Source organism: Anopheles coustani, chromosome 2, assembly GCF_943734705.1.
Source record: "Anopheles coustani chromosome 2, idAnoCousDA_361_x.2, whole genome shotgun sequence".
NCBI classification, from domain to species: Eukaryota; Metazoa; Arthropoda; class Insecta; order Diptera; family Culicidae; genus Anopheles; species Anopheles coustani.
Genome location: NC_071289.1, coordinates 74,691,673 through 74,717,466, shown reverse-complemented (window position 1 = coordinate 74,717,466; position 25,794 = coordinate 74,691,673). Strand labels below are relative to the sequence as shown.

Sequence of the window (25,794 nt, the reverse complement as noted above, 5' to 3'; positions counted from 1 at the left end):
TGGTTTAATTCCTAAATCAAAAGCCAAAGGATGCCTACACATTATGTTATGTAGTGCAACTTACTTTTGGAACTCCTGTGTGGTCACTACAACTGAATCGTTTGGCACTTTCCGTCGTACTAGTTTTACGGATGAAAATGGGTTCGAACAACCGTTGTATTTTTTCCGTATTGTCTGATAGTTTGTTTCAATCGACATAACCGCTCTCGAAAGGAAACTCTCAGATGAGGCCTAAGGCGAATGTGACGTTTGAGTTGGATATGTTCTCGTCTCTTATGAATTGATCTCTGAATGTCTTAGCCTTGTTTGGGATTCAACAAACCACAACTGTTTATTTAATTTTAGCTCATTTCAAGCGCACCGGCAATATTTTTAATATTCATAGAAGGTCCAGAGGCTTGCTCTATTTAGCTGAGCCGCTTCCATTTGTTGGTTCCATAAATGTTCTATTCCCTAACGGTTTGAAAGATTGCATTTTTTCCATCGCAAACTATGGACTAGTCCTGCAAAAAGCCAATGTTTAAACAATGTTATTGACTTTGGCCACCATCTTGCTGCTGCTTCTTAGTCTCTTCTCGCGTCTCTATGTTGTCACTATAATAATCACAGTCGCGTGTTGGTGTCGGAGTGTGTGACCATAATAGCTCGCCGGGGTGGCGGCCGGATTGAATGATGTCACATTTCCGGTAATAACGCCCGCGCTGCCCCACGCGCCATGGGAAAACTTCAATCGTGGGCTAAATTGTTTCGCTGTTTTATCCATTTTTTTGTTTCGTCACTATCGGTTGCTTCATTCATTTGTGCCAGGGTGGCGGTCGGATGCGGGGCTCACGGGTTACGTGGTGGGACTCGGCCGGCTTTCCCCTTATTTCGCATGAACCCCAACCCGGCAGCAAATAGTCAGGGACCCACGTGCATCTACCGTTGTCATTGTTCGTGGTGAGTCCGGCGGCCCATGGCGTATGAGGGTGTTGATCGGAGGGGACCGATGTTGTCGATCACAACCCAACGAGCGAGGAGGAGAAGGAGGAGGACGCAGGGTTGGGCCTGTTCAAGTGCAAATAAGCTGCAGCAGACCGCGTGACAACGGCATGAAATCGACACTCGCGGGGCCTGGAGTTGATGCGCCGGTTGCCTAGGCTAGCAATTTCTTCTCGCCATTCCGAAACCCCCATTAAACCAGCGGATTGATAGACTCCCTTCCGGTGGTGGCGAAACAGAAAATCGAAGAGTTGACGGTAAAGTGGATTCACGCGGTATGAACGTTAAGTTTCGAACGATAAGTTTTGGGCACGAGCCACAGTTCGTTACTCTGTACGTTAGTTTCTGTTCAAATTCAAGTAATATTTATGCCAGAACAAGAGCATGCGGAACCTTATTCTATGACTTTTATTTCGACAATTTTCATATGTCATCCAAATTGTACCAAAAAACTGAGCCATTCTGTTCAATTTCCAGTACCATAGCGACTGGTATTTGTCCAGAGACTTTTCAACCCCGACATAGTTCCTCCGTAGGCCACGTGTTTTCTGCTGGCACGACAAAAAGGCAACTTTTATGCAATAGTCACCCTATGTGCAGACAGTTAGACGCGGGATAGTGTGTGTGTGTGTGTGTGTGTGTGTATCAAACGTGGCGAAGGCAGCTCCAGGGCTGCTTAGTAAACGCGAACGCGTTCCGTTGGCAGATTGTGGGCTCCCATCCGTTCAATGAACTCGCGCCCATATTTCGCACGACCTGGCTTAGGTAGCTCTCCTTGGTAGCAGACTTTGTGCACGTCGTTGTTCACCTCCGTCAGGGACGGATTCCCCGATTCGGTGGGCAGAACATGGACATGGCGTATATCCTGGGGATCCGTTACCAGCATTGCCTCATTTGCCTACCCCATCAACAGCGGATAGCAGTGAGTTGCAGGAGGTTTTTCTTATCAAAAATAAACTCACCCCCGGGCCTGCCTATTTGTAATGCGCGGTAGGACAGCAGCTTCAAAGCTAATATTATGATCCAAGGTTTTGATAAATGCGTCTTACTTAAATATTCTAGAAGTGCTGGTTAATCTGTTACGAAATAACCGACTGCCATGTGGACTTCGTTCTACAAGTAAATACATATATACAAACCGCGCGTAGCGTCTCCTCGGTGTCTCGAGGTGTCCGGGTTGTGCCCTTGCGAAGGGTTCGAAAGAAAGAAGCGGTGATCCGCTTTCCCATTTTGCGCCGTATTTGTTTAGCGGTGGTTCGGGCACCCTCCTAATCGGTGGTAGAGCATCGATATTGCGCCGGCGTACCCGAGCCGTTTGGTTTTAGGTTCCCACGATGATAACATCGTCGCGCTTTTGCGTCCCCATCACTGACCAGTGTCCACACACCAGGCGACTCAAGTCGGCAAACATTTGCCCACGCCGGGCCGTTCGAGAACTTTGGTAAAATGTCTGCAGGTCGTCCGGAATTCGTTCGCGCTCGCGCGCGCAGTTTTGGGACGTGGAATGTAAAGCATACGAGTGCGCGAGTGCGCCATTCGTCGTCGGGTCGGTCAAGCGAGCCGAGACAATAACGATGGTTTGTAGTTCTCGCCGGCATATGTCGCTAGATTTCGTGAGCAAAGCGCGCTTACCCACTTATCAGAACATTGTAAACTTCGTCGTTCAGACAGCGTCACTTTCTCCCAGCAAAGCCGTGGGCCGTAAACGGGAACTCATCCAAAGCGCCTCTGGAAGAGCCGTAACGTTACGGTTCTCAGCCGCTTTACATCAGCGTTCAGCTCCAGATCCTTCAGCCAAACGATCTTCGGGCAATACACACCGAATGTTGTCCCTTTTCATACCATACCATTACGTTGAATATAGTCTAGCGTCATAGAAATGGCGAGACTTAAAGACAAGGAAGGGCTCATCCATCAAAGATAATCCAAACCGCATGCGAGATCGGACGCAGCGAGCGTAGTAAACGTCAGACACTTTGGCACTATTGAGTCACCGATGGGAAGTCTAACCATAGACGTGACGTCTATTGCTAGATATTCTGGACGTTCGCAAGTACGCACCATCATTATCTACTCAACAACGCATCTATTCTCATTCAGATTCACTGTCTGTAACGGTTACAGAGTGGTTCCTATCGGCTGTAAGTCCATCAGTCCTACATATGGTAGGAAATGTCAAATGTGCGTCGGTTGACTGTTGAATAACCGGAAACAATTACTGGAACAGAGTAGAGTGAGGAGACGTTATGGATGTCTAAATTTGAGAAATCTCACTCCTCAAGCGGAGGCTTTCAGAGCAGATCCCTCGGTCGGCACGAAGAGGCGTGTGAACCACCAGATCTATCCGTTCTCTCGCCCAGTATTTCGCGCGTCAAACACCAGGGACGCGCGGGTTATTTTCTAAGTCACTGATCTGCACAAAAACCTCACCGCTCGTCCCAAGATTCGTCCCCCCCTGCTGGGTTTTGATTTGTTTTCTTCTTCGCTACTCTATTACTGCTCGCTACATTAGCTCAATCGATTCTCCGGGAAAGGAGAAGCGGCGGGTGACGGTAACGCCACAGTCACGCACATGTGTTACGCAACTCGGCAGGCCGACGCTCGTTAGGTCCTAAGGGGCACGGGCACAACTCAGTAGGTGAGGCCAGTGTGCGGTGCGAGGTTGGTTCTTCGCTCGTCAGCATTATAAGCATAGAAATGAAGCAAGGGAAGACACAAACAAAACAAAACATATCGCCACATCGGGCCACGTTTTGTTTTTTTTTTTTTGCGGGCCCTCGTGGCGTGTGAACCACGCTAGGGCCACATTCTGCACACCGTGTCAATCTAGTCTCCCGGCGATGGACGGAGCGGCGACGTACTGATCCCAGGATGGGAAAGACGCATATTGCCGAGATGCCAGAGGCCACCGTGTGGGATGTGACACGCGTAAGAATTGATCGCGCAAGGTGTAGCGGACGTATTGCCACCATCTGCCATGCGAAAAACCCGGTACTCCAGCGCATATGTGGCCTTGCTGCGGCCTGTTGGTGGAAGATTTTCCCACCAGTGCTCAAGTATTCTGGCGCGGTATCGCCGATCATTCAGTGCCGGTTTGGCGATCGTGTTCGATTTTTGTGGTTAGAAATGTTGCACGTACACGGATATGGCATGCTTAATGCGCGATTTGACAATCAGTTCATATGGTCGTAGTTTGGAGATGTTACCACTTCGCTCAGAATATCACGTTTTTGGTTCGGTTTGAGATTTTAGTTTAATACTGGAGCTTCCAACAAATTCTGATTCGGTAGCCATTGATACTGATGGGAAATTCCTTATTATCAAAGGATAGTATTGTCCAACTCAGATTTTACCCATATCGCCAACATCATAGACTCGAAAATTGCTCCATTTTCGGGAGGCTCGTTTTTTGCTTACCATATTCGATTTTACTGGGACACACTTATCAAACAGGATAAAGATTTGGATCGTAAAATTCGGACTTAGCTGACGACTTAGTTCCCCGCTGGTCCGTCAGCGCGTCATCCAGTCTGCGAACTTCTCGCGTCCATACGCGAAAAGTTGGACTACGAAATCGTAGCTGTACGATATGGGACGCAGTGTCGCTTCGGAAACGTCATTAGTTTTCGGGGAGAAACCGACCGATTGCGAGTTGTGCCCATGCGCCCCGGCGTAGGCGATGGTGTGTTTTTCGATCAATATGCTAACACAACATCCTCCCGCAGCTGTGGCCCTCCGTCGCTTGGGTCCCCACGCGCTGATTAAAAGCAACCTTCCTACACACACCGGGCGAGACACACACACACACATTCCGGTTTTTCCCACTGCGATCCGATTCCGTCCTGAGCCTGAGCTGTCTCCCCGTGTTGGCAGAGCTTTCGAACTGAACGCCGAGCACCAACCGAGGGTCTGCGTGGGTCGCGTGCCGATCTCGACGACCGGTTTGATGGGCGGTTCGTCGGAAAAGTATCCTTCGAGGCCGCATCCCACGTGGGCCGGCCACCGTTTCGGTTTTGGCTGCGACAGCCAACCAACCGAACCGAGCCTCGGGGATGGTGGGCACACGCATTCGAGCCTTCGAGCATCACCGTGGAGTGAAGTTAAAGCTTGGGTTTTATACATTTATTATATGGTTATATAAAAAAAATAATACAATGTTATTATAATCACCCTCACTGTGTTTGTTCTCTTACCATCTTTTTCTATTAGTGAAGAAGTCGTCTTGAATATAGAAACTGCAGACGAAAATTGAACAATACAATGATGTGTCCAGTTGCAGATGCTTCTTTGAGGAAAATTGACGAAAGTAGGCTTTTTTCGATTATATGTTCTACTGTGCTTTCTTCCAGCTTATGCTTTGATAAATCCGTAAAAAAACTGATTTAAGTGCGCAAGCGTTAACGAAATTGCTATATGCTGGCGCTATGCTGTCTGGCGTTTGTAAGATATCCAAATGCTTCTTCATTATGGAACAGTTGAGGCACGCCACTACTTAGCTTTACGAACGTTAAATTAATAACTACGCAAACAAAAAGAACAGAAAATTGATATTGAAGATACTTGAAGATACTTTCTTTACTGTAGTATTCAAGTTCAAGATTAAGTTTTGTTCACTTTCTCCATGCTGACGGAACTAAAATAACTCAGTAGCGCTTCAATGATGTTCAAAAACTAGCAGGGCACGAGATATGTCTAGCGAAACGGGGTACAACGCAAAGAAAAAAGGTGGAAAAGGCAGCTGCATACAGCGAGTACTTCGCTTATAGCCCTTTTGTAGCGCATTCTCGGTCACTTTCGATAAGCAAGGCCTGAAGGCCTGTCAGGCGTCGTTCGTTCAGCAAATATTTAACCGATTGTGGACATTCGCTCTGTAAACAAACTATTTTCCCCTTTTCTCGGATACCATAACTTTAACGTTGTGTGGAGTTCAAAGGGAACCTATGTTGCTTCCGAGCTCTGTCGTTTTGAAGCGAAATCAAACTTTTTCGTTTTATGTCTAACAAATGTTACAACACCATGGAGCATCGAATAAACTATGGAAATCTCTTCCATTCTTCATTTCGGTTAACGGTTTACTGATTTATTATAGTGTTTCGATAGTAAGTATCGCGTCATGTTTTCTCTTAAGAAACGCGAAAAACACGAGCTAAAGGCGCGGCTTTGAAAAACTAGGTTTTTTTTTGTGAACACTGTTAAATCGACCAACACTCAGACACGAACGTCGCGTTGTTGAGCTATTTTTCGTCATATGAGGGATTTCCCAAAATAACTCCCATTGAACCCCCTACCGAAAAGAGCTGTATTTTGCTGAGATGGTTCGTTACAAAAAACACACACACACACACACACGCACACCTCCCTTCCGATGTCACTCCCTTTTTGAACCCTGCTTCGAGAATCATTCATACTTCTGACCCCACACGGGGGCAAACTGCTGACGGAAAGCGCGGCGTGGATCCATTATGCGTGTTATGGTTTTCCCTTCGCTTTCCTTGTGAATGAAAGTCGCTCTCCCACTGTCATCGCGGCGAACAATGACACTTTTCCGGCACGGAGAGCAACGAGCCAGAGCTCTCTGCTTGTTACGTTCGTTTTTCCTTCGCCCACATTGGAAGGTTCGGCCGAGTTGGACAAAGTGGATGGTTGTGTGGACACACCATTCTGCTTCCCATGGTTTCATTAACAAAACTCGTGGAAAACGCCCGCTTCGGTCCTCTTGTTCGGTTGCTCTCTGTGTGTTTTACTATTTTCTCTTCTATTCAATAGGTAAGGAGAGGCCTGCCACAACAAACAATGCCTCCATTGTACGAACCTGTTTGGTCCGCTAGCCCTGCGGTTCAATAAATCGCGAGAGCAATCGCAGTCGATGCTCGGCTTGTATCTCGAGAAAAATGAAAATGAGAGAAAGAGAACCGATCGGCAGCAAGAAGCCATCGTTGATTTAGCTATGAGTGTGCGCGTGTTTCAAGTATTACAATGGCAGAGTAAATTTTCATTCATAAACCTGATGGGAAATTTTTACGAAAATTTCGCCCGACTATCAATCCCATAAAAATTGAATGGGCTTTAATAATTTAAAGCTTTAATTTTATAAAACTAAATATGACGATATGATAATGCTTCATTTATCCATTCTTCGTTCGTTATTCTACATAAACATTCTCTGCAGTTATATATGATGTAGTATTATTATCCTGTCACACAATTAGTCAAATATTAAAAATCTAAATTCAAAGAATCAGAAGTAAGGGGCTGTAGCAATTTATGTTTTCTTTTGTTATTCACAAGCTGAAGTGTTAATGTGAGTTAAGATGGCTTTTGGTGATTGATATGTAAACGGTATTCGCAAGCCCCTTTTTGCGAGGAATTTCAGTATGTTTTTGAATGATACTGAACTTATGCCAATTATCTTTAAAATGGAACAATCAAAAGATGTAAAAGAAAATGAATCAATACACCTTGGAAAAAGAGACAAAGGAAGGGCAAACTGTTTTTTGCCATCGTGAACCGTCGTCGGCAGCAGGGATCTGATTATCTCCTTGCCAAATGGCAGCAGGAAAAGACAAATGGTCTTAGCTTTTTTGACCATCAAAAACGCTTGCTGCTGATGTTCGTGTGTCCGTTTGTTTCGCCTTCCGTTTCGCTTGCAAGGTCGGCCGCCTGTTGCTGCCTCACGGCCAGGCGCAGTTATCCTTGGCCTCCTGGCATCCCGAGATGCGAGCTGGGACAAACATCCTGGGACCCGTTGGTGTGGAGAAAAAAAAACTAAAACAAAAAGGAAAAACAAGGAAACTATAATTATGGTGCTTGCTGTGAAACGGTCGAAAAATGGCACACATCAGGAACGACTTTCCCTTTGTTCCATCGATACACACAGTCGTTACATTCGGGTTTTTGGCAGAGCGAGGCTGCGTAGAGACGGAGGGGGTAGCCGTGAAAGCCACATGGGGCTTCACCGACTTTTTGATGAATGGAAACATAAACCGGAAGTTGTTTAAATGCTACAGATGGAGCTGGGCGTTGGCTTTACTTGGTGGTGTGCTCGTGATTTTATCGATTCGAAATAACTGACAGTAAATTACACTTTTCCTGCTGCGACAACAAGTGTTGGGGTTCAATGAAATTTTAACGTCCAGCATACAGACTGTAGAAAATAGATTGTTACTTAACATTCTACTATTATTCAGTAAAATAAAATTACAAGTCTACATACATTTAGAAAATTAAGTTTCTAAAATTAAATAGAAATAGAAAATTAAAATAAGGTAACCCTTCTATAAAGTTCCTGTAAAAGCATATTAAAAAAGGTTTAGAGGACCATGCATTCCTAAGATTTATTATAGTAACCAAAATTAACAAAAGATTTAATTCATACTGAAACTGAGAATTGTCAATATGGGCACATTTCGTTATACTTAAAATCTTCAAAAGAAAACGAAAGTCTTTGCCCCAAAAAGCCATCAGACCGATTTAAAAAAAAAACATAGTTAACAAATCTTGCTAATCACTCCACCACCCTTTCCCTGTCCCACCAACGAAACCCGGTCTAACATCCGCTCCGACTTGAGTTCGAAATTGCCATTCCGTGCCTATTACAGAACGTTTGATCTCATTTTCATGTTTTGATCGACACTTCCTGCCCCAACCCCATCCCCCGTTCGGCTCCCTGTGTGTGTGTGTGTGTGTGCGTGCGTGCGTGCGTGACTTCTTACGATCCGGACGATAGAGATGATGCCGTGCGTATGATGGCACACACCACCACGGTGACGGCGGTGGTGGAATTGTGCTTTTTCCGGTCACGAGGAAAAAGACCAAATCAGCAGCATCGTTTCAAGTGTCGCTTCGCTCTTTGATTTCTCGATCTTTCTAATGATCGCAGCCTGTTGAAGACGCAGCAGCAGAATGCATATGGTTTTCCAAGCGATAGATACGAGATAAAATGGTGACGCAAATGCCTTTTGGGGGCAGGATTTTCGGGATCCAAACTGTCGACAGTTCGAAAACCAAGCACCAACTCCAACTCCAGCATATGGCAATCGTGTAAAACACTGGTTGGCTTCACGCGGCTGACTTTTGGGCCGGCGTCACAAATTGTCACTGTCAACGCCATCGCCGCTGCAAGCTCGGTCCGATCGATTTGGCGCACGTCCGTCTCACGATCGCCAATGGCGTGTCCGGTGGCAAATGGCGGAAATGGCCGCCCGAGCGCGCAACACGCCACATGGTTCGCCATGTTCATCGGGCAAGTGCCCGATCGCTCTTCCGAGCACCGCGCAGCAACAGGAAGCAACGAATGAATGAATTTAAATTATGAATGAATGACTGACGCAGTACGATGATGTTAGTCTCAATGCTCTGGATGTGGTGTGCCGGCCGGTTCCAGAGGCTTGTTTCGGTTGTTTGTGGCTGTCGTTCTTGCTCAAACCCAAACCCCCCCTTGCGGTTGCAAGTAGGAAGCGCACGTTTACGTTCGTCCGTTCGTCCGCTGCGGGCCGAAGTGCAAAGCCGGAAGTCCCGAAACGGACACAGGCACATTTGAGCAGCACAATGAGATTGTGTTTCCATTTGCGGCAAGGTGGCATATTATGGTAGTATGCCTTATTGGCTGCGGTAGTGGTTTACACCATGCAAGCTGCATATGTTTACAGCTGTATTGTAGTACACTTGTAGGAAATTTTTTGACGCTCTTACAGAAATGCTAGTGCTGTAATGTATAGAAACAATTTTGAAATAAACACTAAGTTGACTGTGTACCATTTGATATTGTTTCAAATTTCATTGTGAGTGTCTTTTATACTTCACTTTTTTTATTTCATTTCATTTCATTTCGCTGTGTGTGTCTTTATATTTTACGAATTTCGAAAAACATTGATAATTAAATCTTTTATTATCATGACAATTATTATTACAATATTAATAAGTTACACTTCCCCTTTCATATGGTATGATAATTAATGTTTGTTTTATTATTGGCAAATAATGTTTAATTGTAGTAAAATCACCTCTTAATCTCGTTTAACTTTGCTTTTTCGTTCCATGAAAACAACAAACTGACATTTACAAAATTTCATGACTATTTCATCTTATTTTGCCTTTATTGCTGTTCGATGCAAATAAGTTTCTTTATCTTTTTTAAACTAAAAATATCATTCTAATTTTCGTAATTAAGTAATACTATTTGGTTTTTAAGCATTTTTTTCAAATTCAAAACTGTAATGCATATTTCCAATATATAAAGATAAAAAAAACCTTTAGAGCCCACTAAGCACTCCCGACTGGTTTTGTTATGTTGTTTCTAGAACAAGTTATTTGCTTTCCTGTACAAATTTATTACTTTTAACATTAACATTACTTTGTTTACTGCTTTGTGTACGCAACATCTTTACTTTATTGCTTACCAGTTTTTAAAAATAAATGACGCTTTTTTTAACCTGTCTTCCCCGTTCTTGGTGATGCCGCCGGCTCGGGGTCGATAAATTCGATATATGATCGGAAAACAACGTTGCAAGAATCTCAATAAAGTGGCCGACAAAATTCATAGACAAAATTGTTTTTCGCATGTCGAGCGCACAAAGATGAATGACCCTTGGCTCCATCGTTCGCTCTCTTTTACCCTCCCATATCCCGGTGGTTCGAGGTGGACCATGTTGGCGTCTCGCAATGCCTAATTGCACAATCAAATGCCTCGAATCGGTGCTAAACCGGGGAGGCAGAAAAAAAAAGCCATACACACAACAGAATCCACACAGCGGATGAAGAATAAAGTCGTAAAATTATTGAATTTATTAACGTTATGAATATTTATTGGAGAACCCATCTACCACGCGTGCATGCAAACGATACGCGAGCGATGATATTGGGAAGCCGCGAAGGAGGTTTTATTACGCCTTGTTCCCCACCCCGGGCTGGCGACACCGGGTTGCTGTCCACCGTGAGATTTGCGACTTTTGGCGACATAAAGCAAGCGACAGGCGCAGAAAGGCACCTTCTCCACCCCGGATACCTGTGTATCAACGAGCCATTTTCAACTAAATCGTCAATCAAGGTCCATTTTTGCGGCCACGGGACGGGACGAGAACCTTAAATCAACGGTCGAACGGTCGAACACGGTCGAACACGGTCGATTATGCCGTTCCTCTAATGGTCAATATTTTATTGAATGGGCAGGGGTTTGATTTGTTCCTCCCGCGATATCGTCCTGCATAAAAAAATCAACTTTCGTAGGCAAAAAAAACAGGTATCAGAAAGAGAGTCCCTTCGGCAAACCACGATGATGATTGTGGCATGATGTAAATAGTGTCGCATGGGGTACACGCCATCTCGGAAAAACGTGGCCCGTCGGTGCGTCACATTTGTTTGCCGATGTTTGGCAAAAATCCCACGGACGCAATCGCTCGGTCGTCGGTTCAGCTTTTTGCAATCATTCTTCGCGTTCTCGCGTTTGGTCGAAAATGTATTTTGTCATCGCGTATAATTTGGCTCACTTCGCACATCAAAGCTGTGTTTTGTTTTTCTTTCCTTCCGCCCCGCGAGCGCGTCATCGGAATTTCGCTATTGCGCACCGGAAGCAAGCAAGCAAGGAAAGTCCTCTGGCGGGTTTGGAGTTGCGAAACGGACCGTTCCCGTTCGGAAATGGCGTTCTAAACATAAAAATTATTTCCTGTAAACGCCCGTAGTGTGACGATAAAACACAATTGATCTATTTCATCCTTTAACCACCGTTTGCTTTACTTTGTTTTCCACCCGACAGTTCACGGATCTCGGCGTCGTTACGTCGATCGAAGCCAACCACAAACAGATTGAGTCGGCACGCAAGGGACAGGAAGTATGCATCAAGATCGAACCGATTCCGAGCGAGACGCCGAAAATGTTCGGCCGCCACTTCGACGAGACGGATATGCTAGTTAGTAAGGTAAGTCACGGACAACAACAAACTTTGCTGCTTGTAGCAACTGCTGGGTTGCTATAAAAGTTTTATTTAAGATCGCGAAAGATAAACGGTAAAAGTAAATGCTCACCTAATTGTCAAGAACTACAAAAAAAAGCTCAAAAAAAGGACAGCTTATCGACCAGAACATTTTTAGATAAGCTTTTCTGAATTCCCCAAAGAGCTTAAAGAATGCTAAACATGTTGGTATTCTCCTGATTCGTTTAACACGTTGACTGCCATGTCACCCAAAAGTGGGTGACAGCAGAAATCAGTTCTAAAAAGTTTTTAACCAATAAATAAATGAAAATGCAACGTAAAAAATATAGTAATATTTTATATCAATTCTTTGGGAAGCTAAGTTTTTGCTTTGCCTTCAACAATCGTTGGTTTAATAAATGTTATAGACAAACTATATTTAAAAAAATGATATAAAAAAATGTGCTTAAACCGCTTGGCAGTAAATATTTTAAACACATCAGGTCTGTTAAGGTAATGCAGGTTAAAACATGAGCTAAATTATTCCTACTTTGCCCTCTCAATGCCTCTTTATTGAACTTTTAGCTAAAAACGATCGATTTGAATTTTACTGGATCGTTAAACAAAAGTTTTTCATTGGTTCACTTGATCCAAGTAATCATTCACTTTCCGAAGCAACATATGAAAAATAAAATTGGTTGAATTTGCCACATTGTAGGTATGTATGTTGGTTCGATGGACAAGCTTTTGGTCGTTTATGTTTGCATCTGATTGTTGCTCCACATTCGCTTTCATTAGGTTGAGCCAAACACTTAAAAATTGTCACCGTTTTACCCCCCGTGCTTTGGGACTGGGAGTGGAAATGTTTTTTTTTTTTTCACCATTTCGGCTGTAATGCACCTTGCGGGGGTTTATTTTAAGCCGAGTCGTTAGTAGCATCATCCGGCCGCTGCCTGCTTTTGCTGCTGCTCCCATTACATGTTGTGCCTCTTAGCAGAGGCCTCCGCCTGCCTGTCACCACCACCACCACCACCAGTAACCGACCAACCAACCGGGGCGAGCACTGTCGCTGTCCAAACGTCGAAAAAGGGCAGCCTCATTAATGTGATGGCGGAGGGTTAAAAATAGCGGTTCTATTTTTCAAAAAAGTATTTCGTTCCACCGCATGAAAATAGCTGCTTGGGTTGGTCGAAAATATGTTTCTTGCAGTAATAGAGATGAAAAAGAAAATCAACCATCCGATCGAAAATGGAAGACACCCATCGTTATCATCTACAACAACATGACGAACAACGGGATGTGTCGTCCATGGTTAATATTACTTATTTCGAGAAAATTATCTTTATCTAAAATTGTCTCATCAGTTCCACAAACTGGTTACTTGTAACTATTGACCATTTTCCATTACTTCAATTGAAAACATAATTAACTCTTCCTCTACCTGGGTCAATGAAAAACGTTTCGCAATCCCCAACCCCTCCCCCGGAATCGCATCCAGGTCAATGGATCACTGCAGATGCACCGATATTCCTGCCTATGTTGGTGCAACTACGACGTCATCATCATGTGGCCGAGAGCGGCCCATTGACGTCATGCGGTGCGCTCAGGATACTCCCCAGGTCGTCGACGTCAAGCGAGCGGAAGCTGTATTCAGGTCATCGATCCTTCGGTGGTCGGTCCTGCTTTGCTTCGTCGTACGCAATGGTGACAGAATGTTCCGCTTTTGAAATCTGAACACCTTGGTTGAGATATGCTTCACCGAAGTGAGGTATCTTTTGAACTATTATTTGAAGTGGCCGAGATACATTATGATCATTTTTACTTTTGAAAGAATGTTAATAAAAGGGTAAAATTTAACATGGTAACGTTGTTGAAGTGTGCCTTGGAAATGTTTAGCACAAGCAAATGGTCCTTTTTCTCTCGATAGAGGCTCTATAATGTCAATACCGAATTTATCACCGGAACACATTGATTTTGTTCATTGACATTTAATACAGGCTCGACCAAAATAACCACAACATGGGCGTGCACGATAAAAAGAATGGAGGGTAAATATAGGCCCGGTGGAAGGGCCACACTTCCCGTTCGAGTGACATCATGGGATTTCCATTCGCTTCGACGTTTCTCGAGAGGAACGTTGATGCAATAACTCAGGCGAAGCCTTTTCCCTCGACTCGAATCGTGTTCCGGTATCGCTCCAGTCGTCAATGACGTCATACCCTCACGGATTCCAGTCCTTGCCAGCAGTTCCCCTCCTCTCATCGGTATCCTGCAAGGAGTTCCCGATAGTACGACAAAAATATATACATGTTAACGGGGCCAATGTCCGTGCAAGATATGCTGTCCTGCTAGGAACCGGCCGCGGATTGGGCGCAATTTCGCAGCTCATAAATTGTCGTTCGCCTCCGATTCCGACGCCGGACATCCGGCACCACTCCGGAATGGGATGAGTGGGCGGGGTGGAAGGTGGGGTGCGTTCGCGTCGTTGAAGTGATGTCCGTTTTTATGTCGACGACGTAAATTAAAGTGTGACCCGAAGCGCGCACTTCGCTGTTCGTTGTCGCCATCTGACATTTCGCCGCGATGACGTCAGCCAGGGCGAGGTCTAATTGCCTCACGTCTCCCTGTGTAAACACGGCGCACGTTATCCACACCTTTTTGGCATGGCCATCAATTCGCTATTCTTTTATTTTGATCGCCCCCGGTCTTATCCTTTCCTTGTTTCTGATAGAATCGCCACTCGTGTTATCACTTGTTTCCCATTTTCTTCGTTCCCCTTCCTATGGCCATTTCATTTCCTCAGACGGATAGACGCTTAAAAAAAGAAGTCAAATTAAATATATCTAACGGGAGAGAAAAACTTTCCACCGCCGGGTGCAAAAGGGGAAAGCGCGAAATTTTATCACGCAACTCCTTTCCAACGATGACGTCAATCGGGAAGTGGTGCAATTAAATAGCTGGGAGAAATTTGACCACCGAACCCTTTTCTTGCTGTTGTACTTTTTCCGCCCGACGCAATGAGCCAACGAAACCCTAAAAACGGATGACATTGCGAGATCGCTCTCTTGCTTATAGTTTTATATTCGATTATATTCGACTGGACTTTTGTTACGCTAGCTGTTCTTCTTTTGCGTAATGGCGTTGTTCGGTAATACCATCCTTAAGACTGTGACACTCTCGTAACAGAGACGCTTACATCGTAACTTTAGGCATGTAGAACGTGATGCCGCTAGTTTGACTAAAATTATTTTTCCTTCGTTGTGTTATTTTCATCGCAAGAGTTTGTTTTTATAATCCTCTTTGTTGTTGCATTTAGCACTTATCTGCTTGACATCTGCAGGTTGTTCATTTTTTATATAAAATTGGTAAAATGTATATAAAATTATATACGAGACAAATTGTGCCGCGATCTCATATAAAAAATCCCACTACCGTTCAAATTGGTACGTCGGATGATCATTGCATTGTTGGAATTTCACAAGCTCCGGATCAGTATAAAATTATAGAATGTACCACACAGTTGTCTCCAAGCTCAACACCCGCTGGCCATCGCCAAAGCCAAGGGGATGGCCTTTCGAGCCTTAATTGTCTGGTAACGTTCGTCCTACCTAATGGTGCGGTATCGATCATTCGCGCGTAGGCTGGTTTTGAATTGTTTATTCCTCGCATTATTACCGCACCTAGAATGTTGTTTCCATATTTTGTTGTCGAAGCTCCTTCGTCGACAAACTCAGCCCATAAGTCGCCTCCCACTACTCGTCCGTGTGTGCAGCCTTCTTCTTCGAGTCGCCTGCCGTGTTGCGTACAAGGTGCAACGGCGGTGACAACCTCTCCAGTCGGTCGAGACGGTGGCGGAATTATAATACGTCGGTCGTAATTAATTTACACTATAAAAGCAAAACTGTATCCAGTGAATACTTAACACCGATCGAATGCCGTACTCCCTACGCGGCTGGTGACGCGTTACAAGCAAAGGTGACCGCTTTAGGAAAATGTTAGTGGTTGGCACGAGGGAAGCAGGGGACGTTGTTCCGTTTTCGGTTGTCAATGTTAACGATGTACTTGAGTTGACCCATGGGCAAGTAAGAGACCTTGCACCACCGAACCTTTTAGATTAGTTCCTAAGTCTTCAATACTCCATGGCTTGCTTTCTAGATGTATTATTGAATGCTGTAATTTTTTTCTAGATGTCACACTTCATATTTGCTTTTCACAATTATTTTAAAGTAAACTAGAATAAACTTGGGTATTGTGTTCGTTATTGAATAGATTATCAATAGAAATTAACAGTATTTGTTTCCACGTTTCAGTACCTCAGAAACGATGGTGAATGTTTTGTGCTGAGCCATCCACATCAGCGTCAACCTTCCGATGAAATTCCCGGCTGTTGCTTCCCAGCCTTCTGGTGAAATGTCACCGGAGCTAGAAATAAAAACGGCCACCAATGCCGAGGCAATGCCCGGTACGACACGTGTCTATTCTCAACGGAGGCGAAGACCTTTCGGTGTCCTTTCTTCCGTTCACGGGCTGATGCTTCCGCCGTTGGGACGTTCGATAGTTCGCCAAACGTCATCATGAAAATTTATCGCCACGTGGACAGCCCGGTACCAAGGCGTGACTAAACGTCGCTTTATTCGATGGCTAAGTGTGTGCTTGGGTGCTTTTTCTATCGCTTGTTGTTCAGTAAAACATAAAGCACACGATAACTTTGCTACACACGTGTCAGCTAAAGCTTTCGGTATAACGACACGCTTCTGATGCGGAGATGGTTCCCAATGACAATGGCCGTAAATTTCTTGAAGATGGGGCAGTTTAAGTAGAAAAATAAACTGAAAAACTACACTTAGTTTTTTCAAGTTTATTACATGATAAAAACCCTAGATTAGAACACACTCTATGTAGTATTTGCGTTGCGGTATTTGGTGTTTGATATTCAATATCGCTATTTGGTGTTTATCCTGTTACTAAAATTATCAGTTTAGACCGTATTTGGCTGTGTTTCATAATTCTTTTAAAAAATTTCGAATATTCTATTTTTGTTTTTTCACAAAATGGGTCATGGTGGCTATTTATCAATCAGTTTACTGCCCATACTCGCATATCAGTCCCATTTGACTTTTCATTACTTTTGAGTTAGCCCCATGATTAATGTTCATTTTCAATATATTTTCCAAAAAAAATCTCAAAGTGGCCATTCCGTGCATGCTAATGTGAAAAAAATACCCAATTGACTGCGTCCCATATTGAAAGTACCCGCATAACAGTCCCATATAACAGGTTGGCTGATAAGTCCCCGGTCTAACAAAGAAAAACACATTTTTTTGTCAAAATTCGTTTTTATTATTCAACATAGTTCCCTTCAAGAGCGATACAACGATTATAACGACCTTCCAATTTTTTAATACCATTTTGGTAGTACTCCTTCGGTTTTGCCTCAAAATAGGCCTCAGTTTCGGCGACCACCTCTTTATTGCAGCCAAATTTTTTCCCTGCGAGCATCCTTTTGAGGTCTGAGAACAAGAAAAAGTCGCTGGGGGCCAGATCTGGAGAATACGGTGGGTGGGGAAGCAATTCGAAGCCCAATTCATGAATTTTTGCCATCATTCTCAATGACTTGTGGCACGGTGCGTTGTCTTGGTGGAATGTCAAATGTGAGCTCGCGCGGCACCCATTTTGCACAGAGCTTCCGCATATCCAAATATTGATGAATGATATGACCAACACGTTCCTTTGATATCTTTAAGGCCTCTGCTATCTCGATCAACTTTATTTTACGGTCATTCAAAATCATTTTGTGGATTTTTTTTATGTTTTCGTCGGTAACCACCTCTTTCGGGCGTCCACTGCGTTCACCGTCCTCCGTGCTCATTTCACCACGCTTGAATTTTGCATAACAATCAATTATTGTTGATTTCCCTGGGGCAGAGTCCGGAAACTCATTATCAAGCCAAGTTTTTGCTTCCACTGTATTTTTTCCCTTCAGAAAACAGTATTTTATCAAAACACGAAATTCCTTTTTTTCCTATTTTTTCACAATAACAAAAGTTGCTTGACAAAAGACGCTCTATCTCACAAACTAATTGACATACAGACGTCAAATTTTGACACGAATCATTTGAAGGTTGGTACTATATAAAAATAATATGCATTTAATACTAGCGGCGCCATCAATGTGTCAGACCGGGGACTTATCAGCCAACCTGTTATGATTCTTCTTCTTCTTCTTCTTCTTCTTGGCGTAACGACCTTGTTGGTCATGCCTGCCCTGTAAAGGGCTTACGAGACTTTTTACCCTATGTGTACGTGGATAGTCAGACCTCTCGTACAGGGGAGGGTCCGGTCTCGGTTGGGATTCGAACCCACGCCGTCGAGGTGGTGAGCCCCGGCGCTCATGGGTCGATTTTCTAACCGGCGCTACCGCTCGGCTGTCGCGGACCCCCTACCTGTTATGATTACTTTGCTTAAATTAAAGAAAAGTCCTAGTTAATGAAACTTCAACAATTTGTAATATAAAGTAATTAAAATAATCAACAAATGGTTGTAATTCAAGTGTTTTTAACGAGTTATACACTGTTGAAGTGCAAAAATCCATATGGAATGAAAACCCGAACATCGACGTTTTGACGAGCAAGGTAAACACAGTATGCTATAGGATGGGACTGATATGCGAGTACTTTTACTTTCGCCTTCGAAAGTACCCGCATATCGTGTCCCATATAGTTTATTTTCACCATTGTAATATTAAAAACGTGTATTTTATATAGAATGTCATTCTCAGCGAAATGTTTATGTTACAATACAATAATTGTGATCAACCAATCATGTATTTTGTATCGCTAATAACAGCAAAACAATATCTAACGTAAAAATGTTCAATCGTTATTTTCACAAAATGGTGATTTTGCAAATGGGACACATATGCGAGCATGGGCAGTTTACTGAATGCATACACATGTTTATCTCTTTTATTTATTCCAAAAAGTATTCTCCGGTTTACAAATCCAGCTTTATTTCTCTTCCAAGGGTTTTTTTTCTAATTGAATCGATCTACTGAAAGATTGCTAGATTGAAAAAAATAAGTACTCACTACAGATAATATATTGTAATGTTCCATTCAAAACCCCTATTCTAAAATGGGTTTTACATTAAATTTGAAAGGAACCTTTTATTCAAATTTACATGATAAAGCGAGTTCCGTTTCTTTGCTGCGTTGTAAGTTTTCTTCGCGGATCCAATCTGCTGAAGTACATTTGAGTTATTTGCAGCAGGATGAAAAAAAAATGAAATTCCAATTTAGAATCGATACAAAAACAGTATTTTCTCTAGCATTTTTTAAAACATTCCACTTATTTCCAATTCTATTTGCGTCCTTGCATCGGAAAATGCCACGCTTTTTGGTCATTTGTCAAACTTCTGGATTTAGCGAACGCGAAGTGGAACGATGGAGGCCATTCCGTAGAGAGATGGTATCCATTAATCCCGGGACGTTTCGCCTCCCTCCCGGGTTCCCGATTCCGATCGGCCATTGACGTCATTGTTGACCCAATTTTGTGCCACGAATCCCGGGAGTCCTGCGGCTTCGACTGCGGAAATCCGTGGCATCCTGAATTCGCCTCTCCAGCTCCTTCCGCAGCACCATTCAAGGCCACTCCTGGATCCTGGAGGCTCGACGTCAGTTGGCTATGGCCATGCTTACGAGTGAAGGTGTGTGTGTGTGTGTTTGTATGTACACATCTGAAGGACATATCTCACATAACAGCATCAACAGCAGCCTTTAATGGGATAACTGGGAAGGTTCCACCTCGGAAGGGGCTCGTCACTCTGAGCCTTGCCAATGGGAAAGGCTCGCTAGGCTAAAAATAACCTAACAACATCCAGTTTCCTGCCTCAGCCCCCTTCGGCGTTTGTAAGCTTTAAACGAAAGCTGGCACTTTGTTGAAGGTTCTTGTGTATCCAGGGTTTCCTACTCCCCGAATCCGAGAGCAGCTTTATTTATGTTTCTTTTGCTCCCGGAAGCACACGGAAAGGGTGGGGGGAACCAAGCTAAAAATAGTCTTCAAATGCCCCATGCCCAAAAGCACATACATACACACACACCACCACCACCTTCCCTTCTGCATTGCACGAGCCCCCAGCAGCTTTTTTGGCTTTATATCCTCCCGGAAAGCTGGGAAAATGGAATAATTTCCCAGCCTTGAATGGGAATGTATTTACCAAAATCAAATGAAGGTTGGTAACCGAGCATTACCACCACCGCCACCAGTATTGCCTCTATGTTGGACCTGGCCGCTCTAGGTTGAGGGTTTGCTGATTCAAAGCCATTTCATTGATGACGAACATTTGCTGCCCGGAAAAGCTCTCCAACGGCTGACACACCCATATTATGTGCAATCTGGCCCGGCAGCAGCGGTGAACATAGGGACCACCAGGCTTAACAGGTCGAAAAAGCATTCCCTCCCGAAACCGGCTATCACAACCGTAACACACATTTTCCCCCTTCGACGCATCCAACGGCAACGAAACGGGCGCGATGTCGATGTTTCCCAGTGACCTACTTTCGTACTCGTTGCCAGGATTTTATCGATTTTCCACGACGCGGGCGCAGACCTACCAACCGCCCGAAACGCGCTCGGGAAAACCCAGTACATAACGTACCGTATTCCCATTTTCCATCTCGCTCCCGCCACGAGCCTTGGTATCAGTGCTCCCGGGTGTCCTTTTTCCACCACTTGGTCGATGTCGTGTATCGGAATCGTGAATCCCTCGCGGAGCCTTCGCAGCCTAACCATCCTTGCCAGAAAAATAAGCTCATCGACCAGGCGCCCAGGAACTGGAGGCTTGTTTAGCTCGTTTCGGGACGCGCTGGTATGGAGGATCTCGACGCCACGATACCAGTTTCGGGAGTTTTCCCGCCAACAAAGGTTCCCCACCCGAGGGCGAACCCAGGAGGCTCCAAGTTCTTGTGCGTTTTCCGAACGCGGCTCACACTTGGAGCAATGGAACCGAGCGGGTATATGTGTGCGCGCGTTTGTGTGAGTGTCAGTACATGGAAGCATTTATTGTGGACGATATTAATGACGTCGAACATAGATGGGCAAGCACATACCCAAACCTTGTGGCATTGGGGAAGCTCAGGCCCCCGGCTTAGGCCGGAGCTAACGGTTCGGTTGGGAAATGGAAACCGCTGCTGCAGAATATATTCCCGGGATCTCCCACCCTTTCCCCATCTCCGTAGAGTGATGACGTCAATGGGAACAAACTTTTTGCGACCCAATTTGGCCGCCCTGGGGTTTTCTGCCTGTTTTCCCCCGTCCATTTTATTTATTTGTTCAATTATCAGGGATAATTGCAGAGGGACGCTTTGGAGGCCAAAATTGGGTTGGTTTTTAAACCACCATTGAAAGGAAACCCGTCGATGTACATCTGCATTTTAAATGGCAGACTTCTTTTCCCATTCAGTTAGCGAAATGTTATCAAGCTAAAATTACGTGAAACATGTTGGGGGCGCGGGGGTTGGCGCCCATTTTCTGATGGTTATTTTGTGAATTTTAATTAGTTTTGCCACTGACAGCTTTAAATGGATGAAACGATACGACTTTAACGACTAACTTTGTATGATACGTTCACGAATAAAGTATTTTTTTTCATATTCCAGACAGTATGTTTCTGAAGTTAAAGTGCTACAAGTCATAAATAATTTTTAAAAAGTCTTTACCCTTAAGCAAACCAATGTAATGTGTTGTCCAATCTGTGTGTTACGAATATCGAACTTTCAATAACAATTTACTTTAAAAATCCTTCTATTTCATGAATCTATTCAACTTCAAAAGCAATGTTTTTGTTGTGTAGTGTATCAGGTGGAAATTACATTTCTACAGTTACATAAAGACAAGACAAAGAATATTGCATAACAAGCCACTTTGTGGTTTGCTGACGAAAGCTAGGCGTTACATGAACGAGTTTTGATTGTAGTTTCTGGCTTCAAAATGGTTTGGTTAAACAATAGTGCCTTACAAACAACAAACAAGTTTGATAACAAGTGTAAGTCAAAAGCTTGCCCGTCCCTTCTGCCAAATAAAGCTGTATATTTTGTCCACAAACGGGAATGCGCCGCGCCCTGGCAGCTAAAGTGGTGGACATTTTATGAATCAATGCACCAGTTTCGTTGGTTGGTACGTGTATGAGTGCATGTGTGCCATTGCAGTTGCGCTGTCGCGTGCAGCTTCACACTTGAAGGCCGCAGTGGTTGTTGAAAATCTGGGGCAAATCAATAACGCTGGTTTCAATGAACGTTTTCCGTCAATGAGTCGGTTGTCTTATTTTGTTGCCTTCGTTTAGTTTGTATTTCTTACCAACAATTGATGTTTCTTGGTCTACCGTCAAATTCATGTATTTATTTAATAAGTATAACGGAGGTTTATTATTAGTTGTAAAACGTATTCTATATACCTTCTTTGTAACTAAAACTGATTTTTGCGTTCGTTATCCTCTTTTCAGATTTCTCGCCAGAGCATCGATGCGTGCAAGGATTACTTCCGGGATGATCTGCTAAAATCCGACTGGACGCTCATGGTAGAACTGAAAAAGACTTTCCAGATATTGTAGTCCGATTACAGATCAAATCGTTCGCTGCAATTTTGTTTTCTTCTTTGGTTTCCTGTTATTTCGTTTTCGGCAAAACTGCTTCTTTTTCCGTACCACGTGCATGATTTTTAAATGTTTGTTGTTTTTGATTTGTTTGCAAGCAAGCAAATGAGTTGTCCACGATCTAAGTCATTTTTTGTCAAAACATATAATTTTATAATTCTTATTTTCCAAGCAATTATTTGTAAAATTTTGCCCATTTGCGTGGTTTTAATTTTCACTGTCCACTGTCCTAAAATTATTCGTCAACTTCCATCAATGTCGTGTGTTTGATTTTAAAAATTTCCGGAACTGGATTTTTCGTAACGCAAAGCATCCCCAAAGCGTCTGCATTAGATGCAAACAGTTCTCATTGTGTAACCGCTGCAGCGGAGGCCGATGTTTCCAGTAGTAGACACAACACTGGATTGTAAAAATTTATTCACCCAACAGCGCCGAGCACAATAGGAAAACGAAGAGAAAAAAAATAAACAAGATAATAAATGAAAGCAATATCGTTGCTTCTGCCAGGCGAGCAAAACAATCGAAACTCGGCATCTGTTGTGTACGTGTGGCGAAAGAAAGAAAACCGACAAACGCCCTTGAAAATGGATGGATATCGACCGCGCAGAAGGTAACGATGGTTGGAACGAAAGGAAGCTCTCGGTAAGTCACTGCATGTTTTATATTAATTGTAAATTAAGCTTCTTTACTTTATTTGATACTGTACTTGTTTGATGAAACTTCTAAAAGGAGAACTAAAATGTAATACAAACATAAAAGCCTGTCTGTCTTTCAAAATCGAACCTTAGAAGTCAAAAACTATTGGTTTTGTGTAACTTACTATCTTTAATTGTAAACCATAAATTCTTCGTATCCATTATCATAGGAAATGTTTCATTTAAATACCACACTACAGTCTAGTCCTTACCGTTCCGGCCCCGGTTGTCGCGCCAGGATAACATAGCCGACTTGACGTGCGCTTGACGGCTGGCGAAAGTGTGGGTGTAACGACCGGAAACTGATCGATTGACCGCTCGATGGCGTTGGCGTCGAATGGGGGAGGGAAAGTGAGTGTGAGCGTGGGGGCTTTCGCAAACCGACGGGCCAAAAACCCGGCTAGTGCCGCGCTGGGAGTTTATTTTCGGACTTCCAGGAACTGGAGCGAATTTTCCGACGCCAGGCCAAAAGAGAGTCCTCCCGGTATGAAGATGCTTTGCGTGGAGGTTTACCGATTTGTGGTAACAGGCAATGCGATATGGAGGATGTCGCCCACGTTTTGGGCGAAACCGAACTTTCGATGTAACGAGTGTGAGTGAACGCGAAAAGAGACGGATTGTGGGTGTGCTTAAAGTTGGTAAAACTTAAGGGCAGAATTTTCCGATGGGTTTTTACCAAAAAGGCTTGGGACTTACCCCGTTTTTTGAGCTAACTTATTATCAATTATTTGTTCCTTGTTCAACTTACTGATCTGTGGCAGTAGGTCTCAAACCAATCTGGCAAGATGCTCTTCGGTAAACACAGTACTTCGAAAGACGGTTCACAAACTGACGTTATTATCCGTTACGATCTTTATACTTTTATACGTTTATGTATATAGTTTACGAAATATGTCGAACAACTTTTGATTATCCAACATTATTTACCAACCGAAAAACTCGCATATAAAAGTTAAATCCTCTTTTTTATACAAATTTCTTTGAGTTAAATACTTTGCTTGAGAAAAGATAACTTTGTCCGAGTGTTTAAATTATCTGTGGTCATAGACAATTTAACGTTCTGCATAATTTACAACTATTGTGAAAATTGAAATGGATAGTTAATGATGGTTTTATAAAGCAAGGACATTTTTTCGTCTCAGTTTTCCAATAGGTTTGCGTTAGGAAAAGTGAAGGAATCATTTTCAGAATTTGGTGAATTTTGTCATAAAGCAGAATTTGGCAACGAAACAGTTCAGAGAGATTTGCGCGACTTTCTTTATCTGAATACTGTATATGCACTGGCAAAATATTTTGCGTACAACAAGCATCCGTTTGCTTTACGCTTCGACAAGCAGTAGATATGCAAACAGTCCGTCAACAGCGTGGCAGTATATTAGCCTGTTTCAAATGACTGCTGTAGGAACAGTAAATGGCAAGAAACTAGTGCCGGCACGTTATTTGGCCGTGCACAATCATCTTAATCGGTTCCGGCCGCATGACCCAGCCCGGCAATTGAGACGTGGCCGTGGAATGTGGCGACGGAGCGTGATAACAGCAACAACCAACCCCCCTTACCTAGCAAAATAAAGCCACTTGCTTGCTTGCTGGGTGTGCATATTTGCTGTTTGTGGAAGCAATCAGCACACGGTGGTGGTGGTGATGGTGGTGACAGAGGGCACTCCAAATCGATCCGTGCCCGGTCCCGGTCGGCAACTGTGACGGCACGCGTGTGCATACCGAGGCGTACTCAGCGCACTTCCGGCGCGGCGTGTTGAATTCCGAAGCCGAGAACCTATACCGCCTATATCGAGTGGCAGCAATTCAATGTGAACGCGCATCCGGTATTGACTTTTGTTTCCGTTGCAAACTCGCTCCTCACAAGCACTCCTCCAGCCCGGCCGCCCACCCGCCCACGATTTGCGTTTCTCCTCCGGTAAGCAGTTTTATGTCGGATCCTTATTTATGTCCGCTGCGGGTTTCGGGCCAAATGTGAACTCATCAATTGCGTGTGATTGCTGGAGCGAGCAAGAATTTAAACCTTCAACATACGCATGCGTTGTTGGGGGAGAGAATATTGTTACCCTACAATTCGATTGATTAACAACGCTATCAACGATTAAGTTATTTATTGTTTTTGATATATCGAAACCACAACCATATTTCAAACAACAAATCATGGCAGTCATTTTATATGTTTTATCTATTTTACAAAATGTTTGAATAACCCTTTTTTAATTAGTTATAATTTATTGAGTTTTTTTAAATGAGGCTGTGGTGTAACAGCTTTTCAGCGTACTCTTCAGTTTTCGTCTCAAAACAAACTTTACAGGCTTTGCCAGCCAACTTTGCCTCGAAAGCGGGCGATTTTGCCTCTAACGCACGTTATTTTGAGATAGCTCATCAACTGTTGTCTCTAAAGGAACTGGTATTGAAATAGCTCATTGACAGTTGCCTCTAACGCATTTCATTTTGTCTCTAACTCATCCGACTATGTCTCTAACGGGTCTGGGTTGCCTCAAGCCGAAAAATAAGGAAAAACCAAAGTAATTGTGGTTTTGATACATTGTAAGACTCCATGAACCA

General features: G+C 43.7%; 2 protein-coding genes across 2 annotated transcripts in view; both read left to right on the top strand.

The window, feature by feature from the left end:
- LOC131266181 (eukaryotic translation initiation factor 5B) overlaps window positions 1–22,752 on the top strand; it is a 70,343-nt gene extending 47,591 nt beyond the window's left edge. Inside the window, exons 7-8 of the mRNA XM_058268559.1 lie at window positions 11,732–11,893; window positions 22,385–22,752. Of these exons, the coding sequence (XP_058124542.1) occupies window positions 11,732–11,893; window positions 22,385–22,492 (270 nt within the window). The 3' untranslated portion in view covers window positions 22,493–22,752. The remainder of the gene's footprint in view (window positions 1–11,731; window positions 11,894–22,384) is intronic.
- An 18-nt stretch (window positions 22,753–22,770) lies between these two features.
- Window positions 22,771–25,794, top strand: part of LOC131265010 (uncharacterized) — a 42,220-nt gene continuing 39,196 nt past the window's right edge. Inside the window, exon 1 of the mRNA XM_058267272.1 lies at window positions 22,771–23,176. Coding sequence (XP_058123255.1) covers window positions 23,123–23,176 — 54 coding nt within the window. The 5' untranslated portion in view covers window positions 22,771–23,122. The remainder of the gene's footprint in view (window positions 23,177–25,794) is intronic.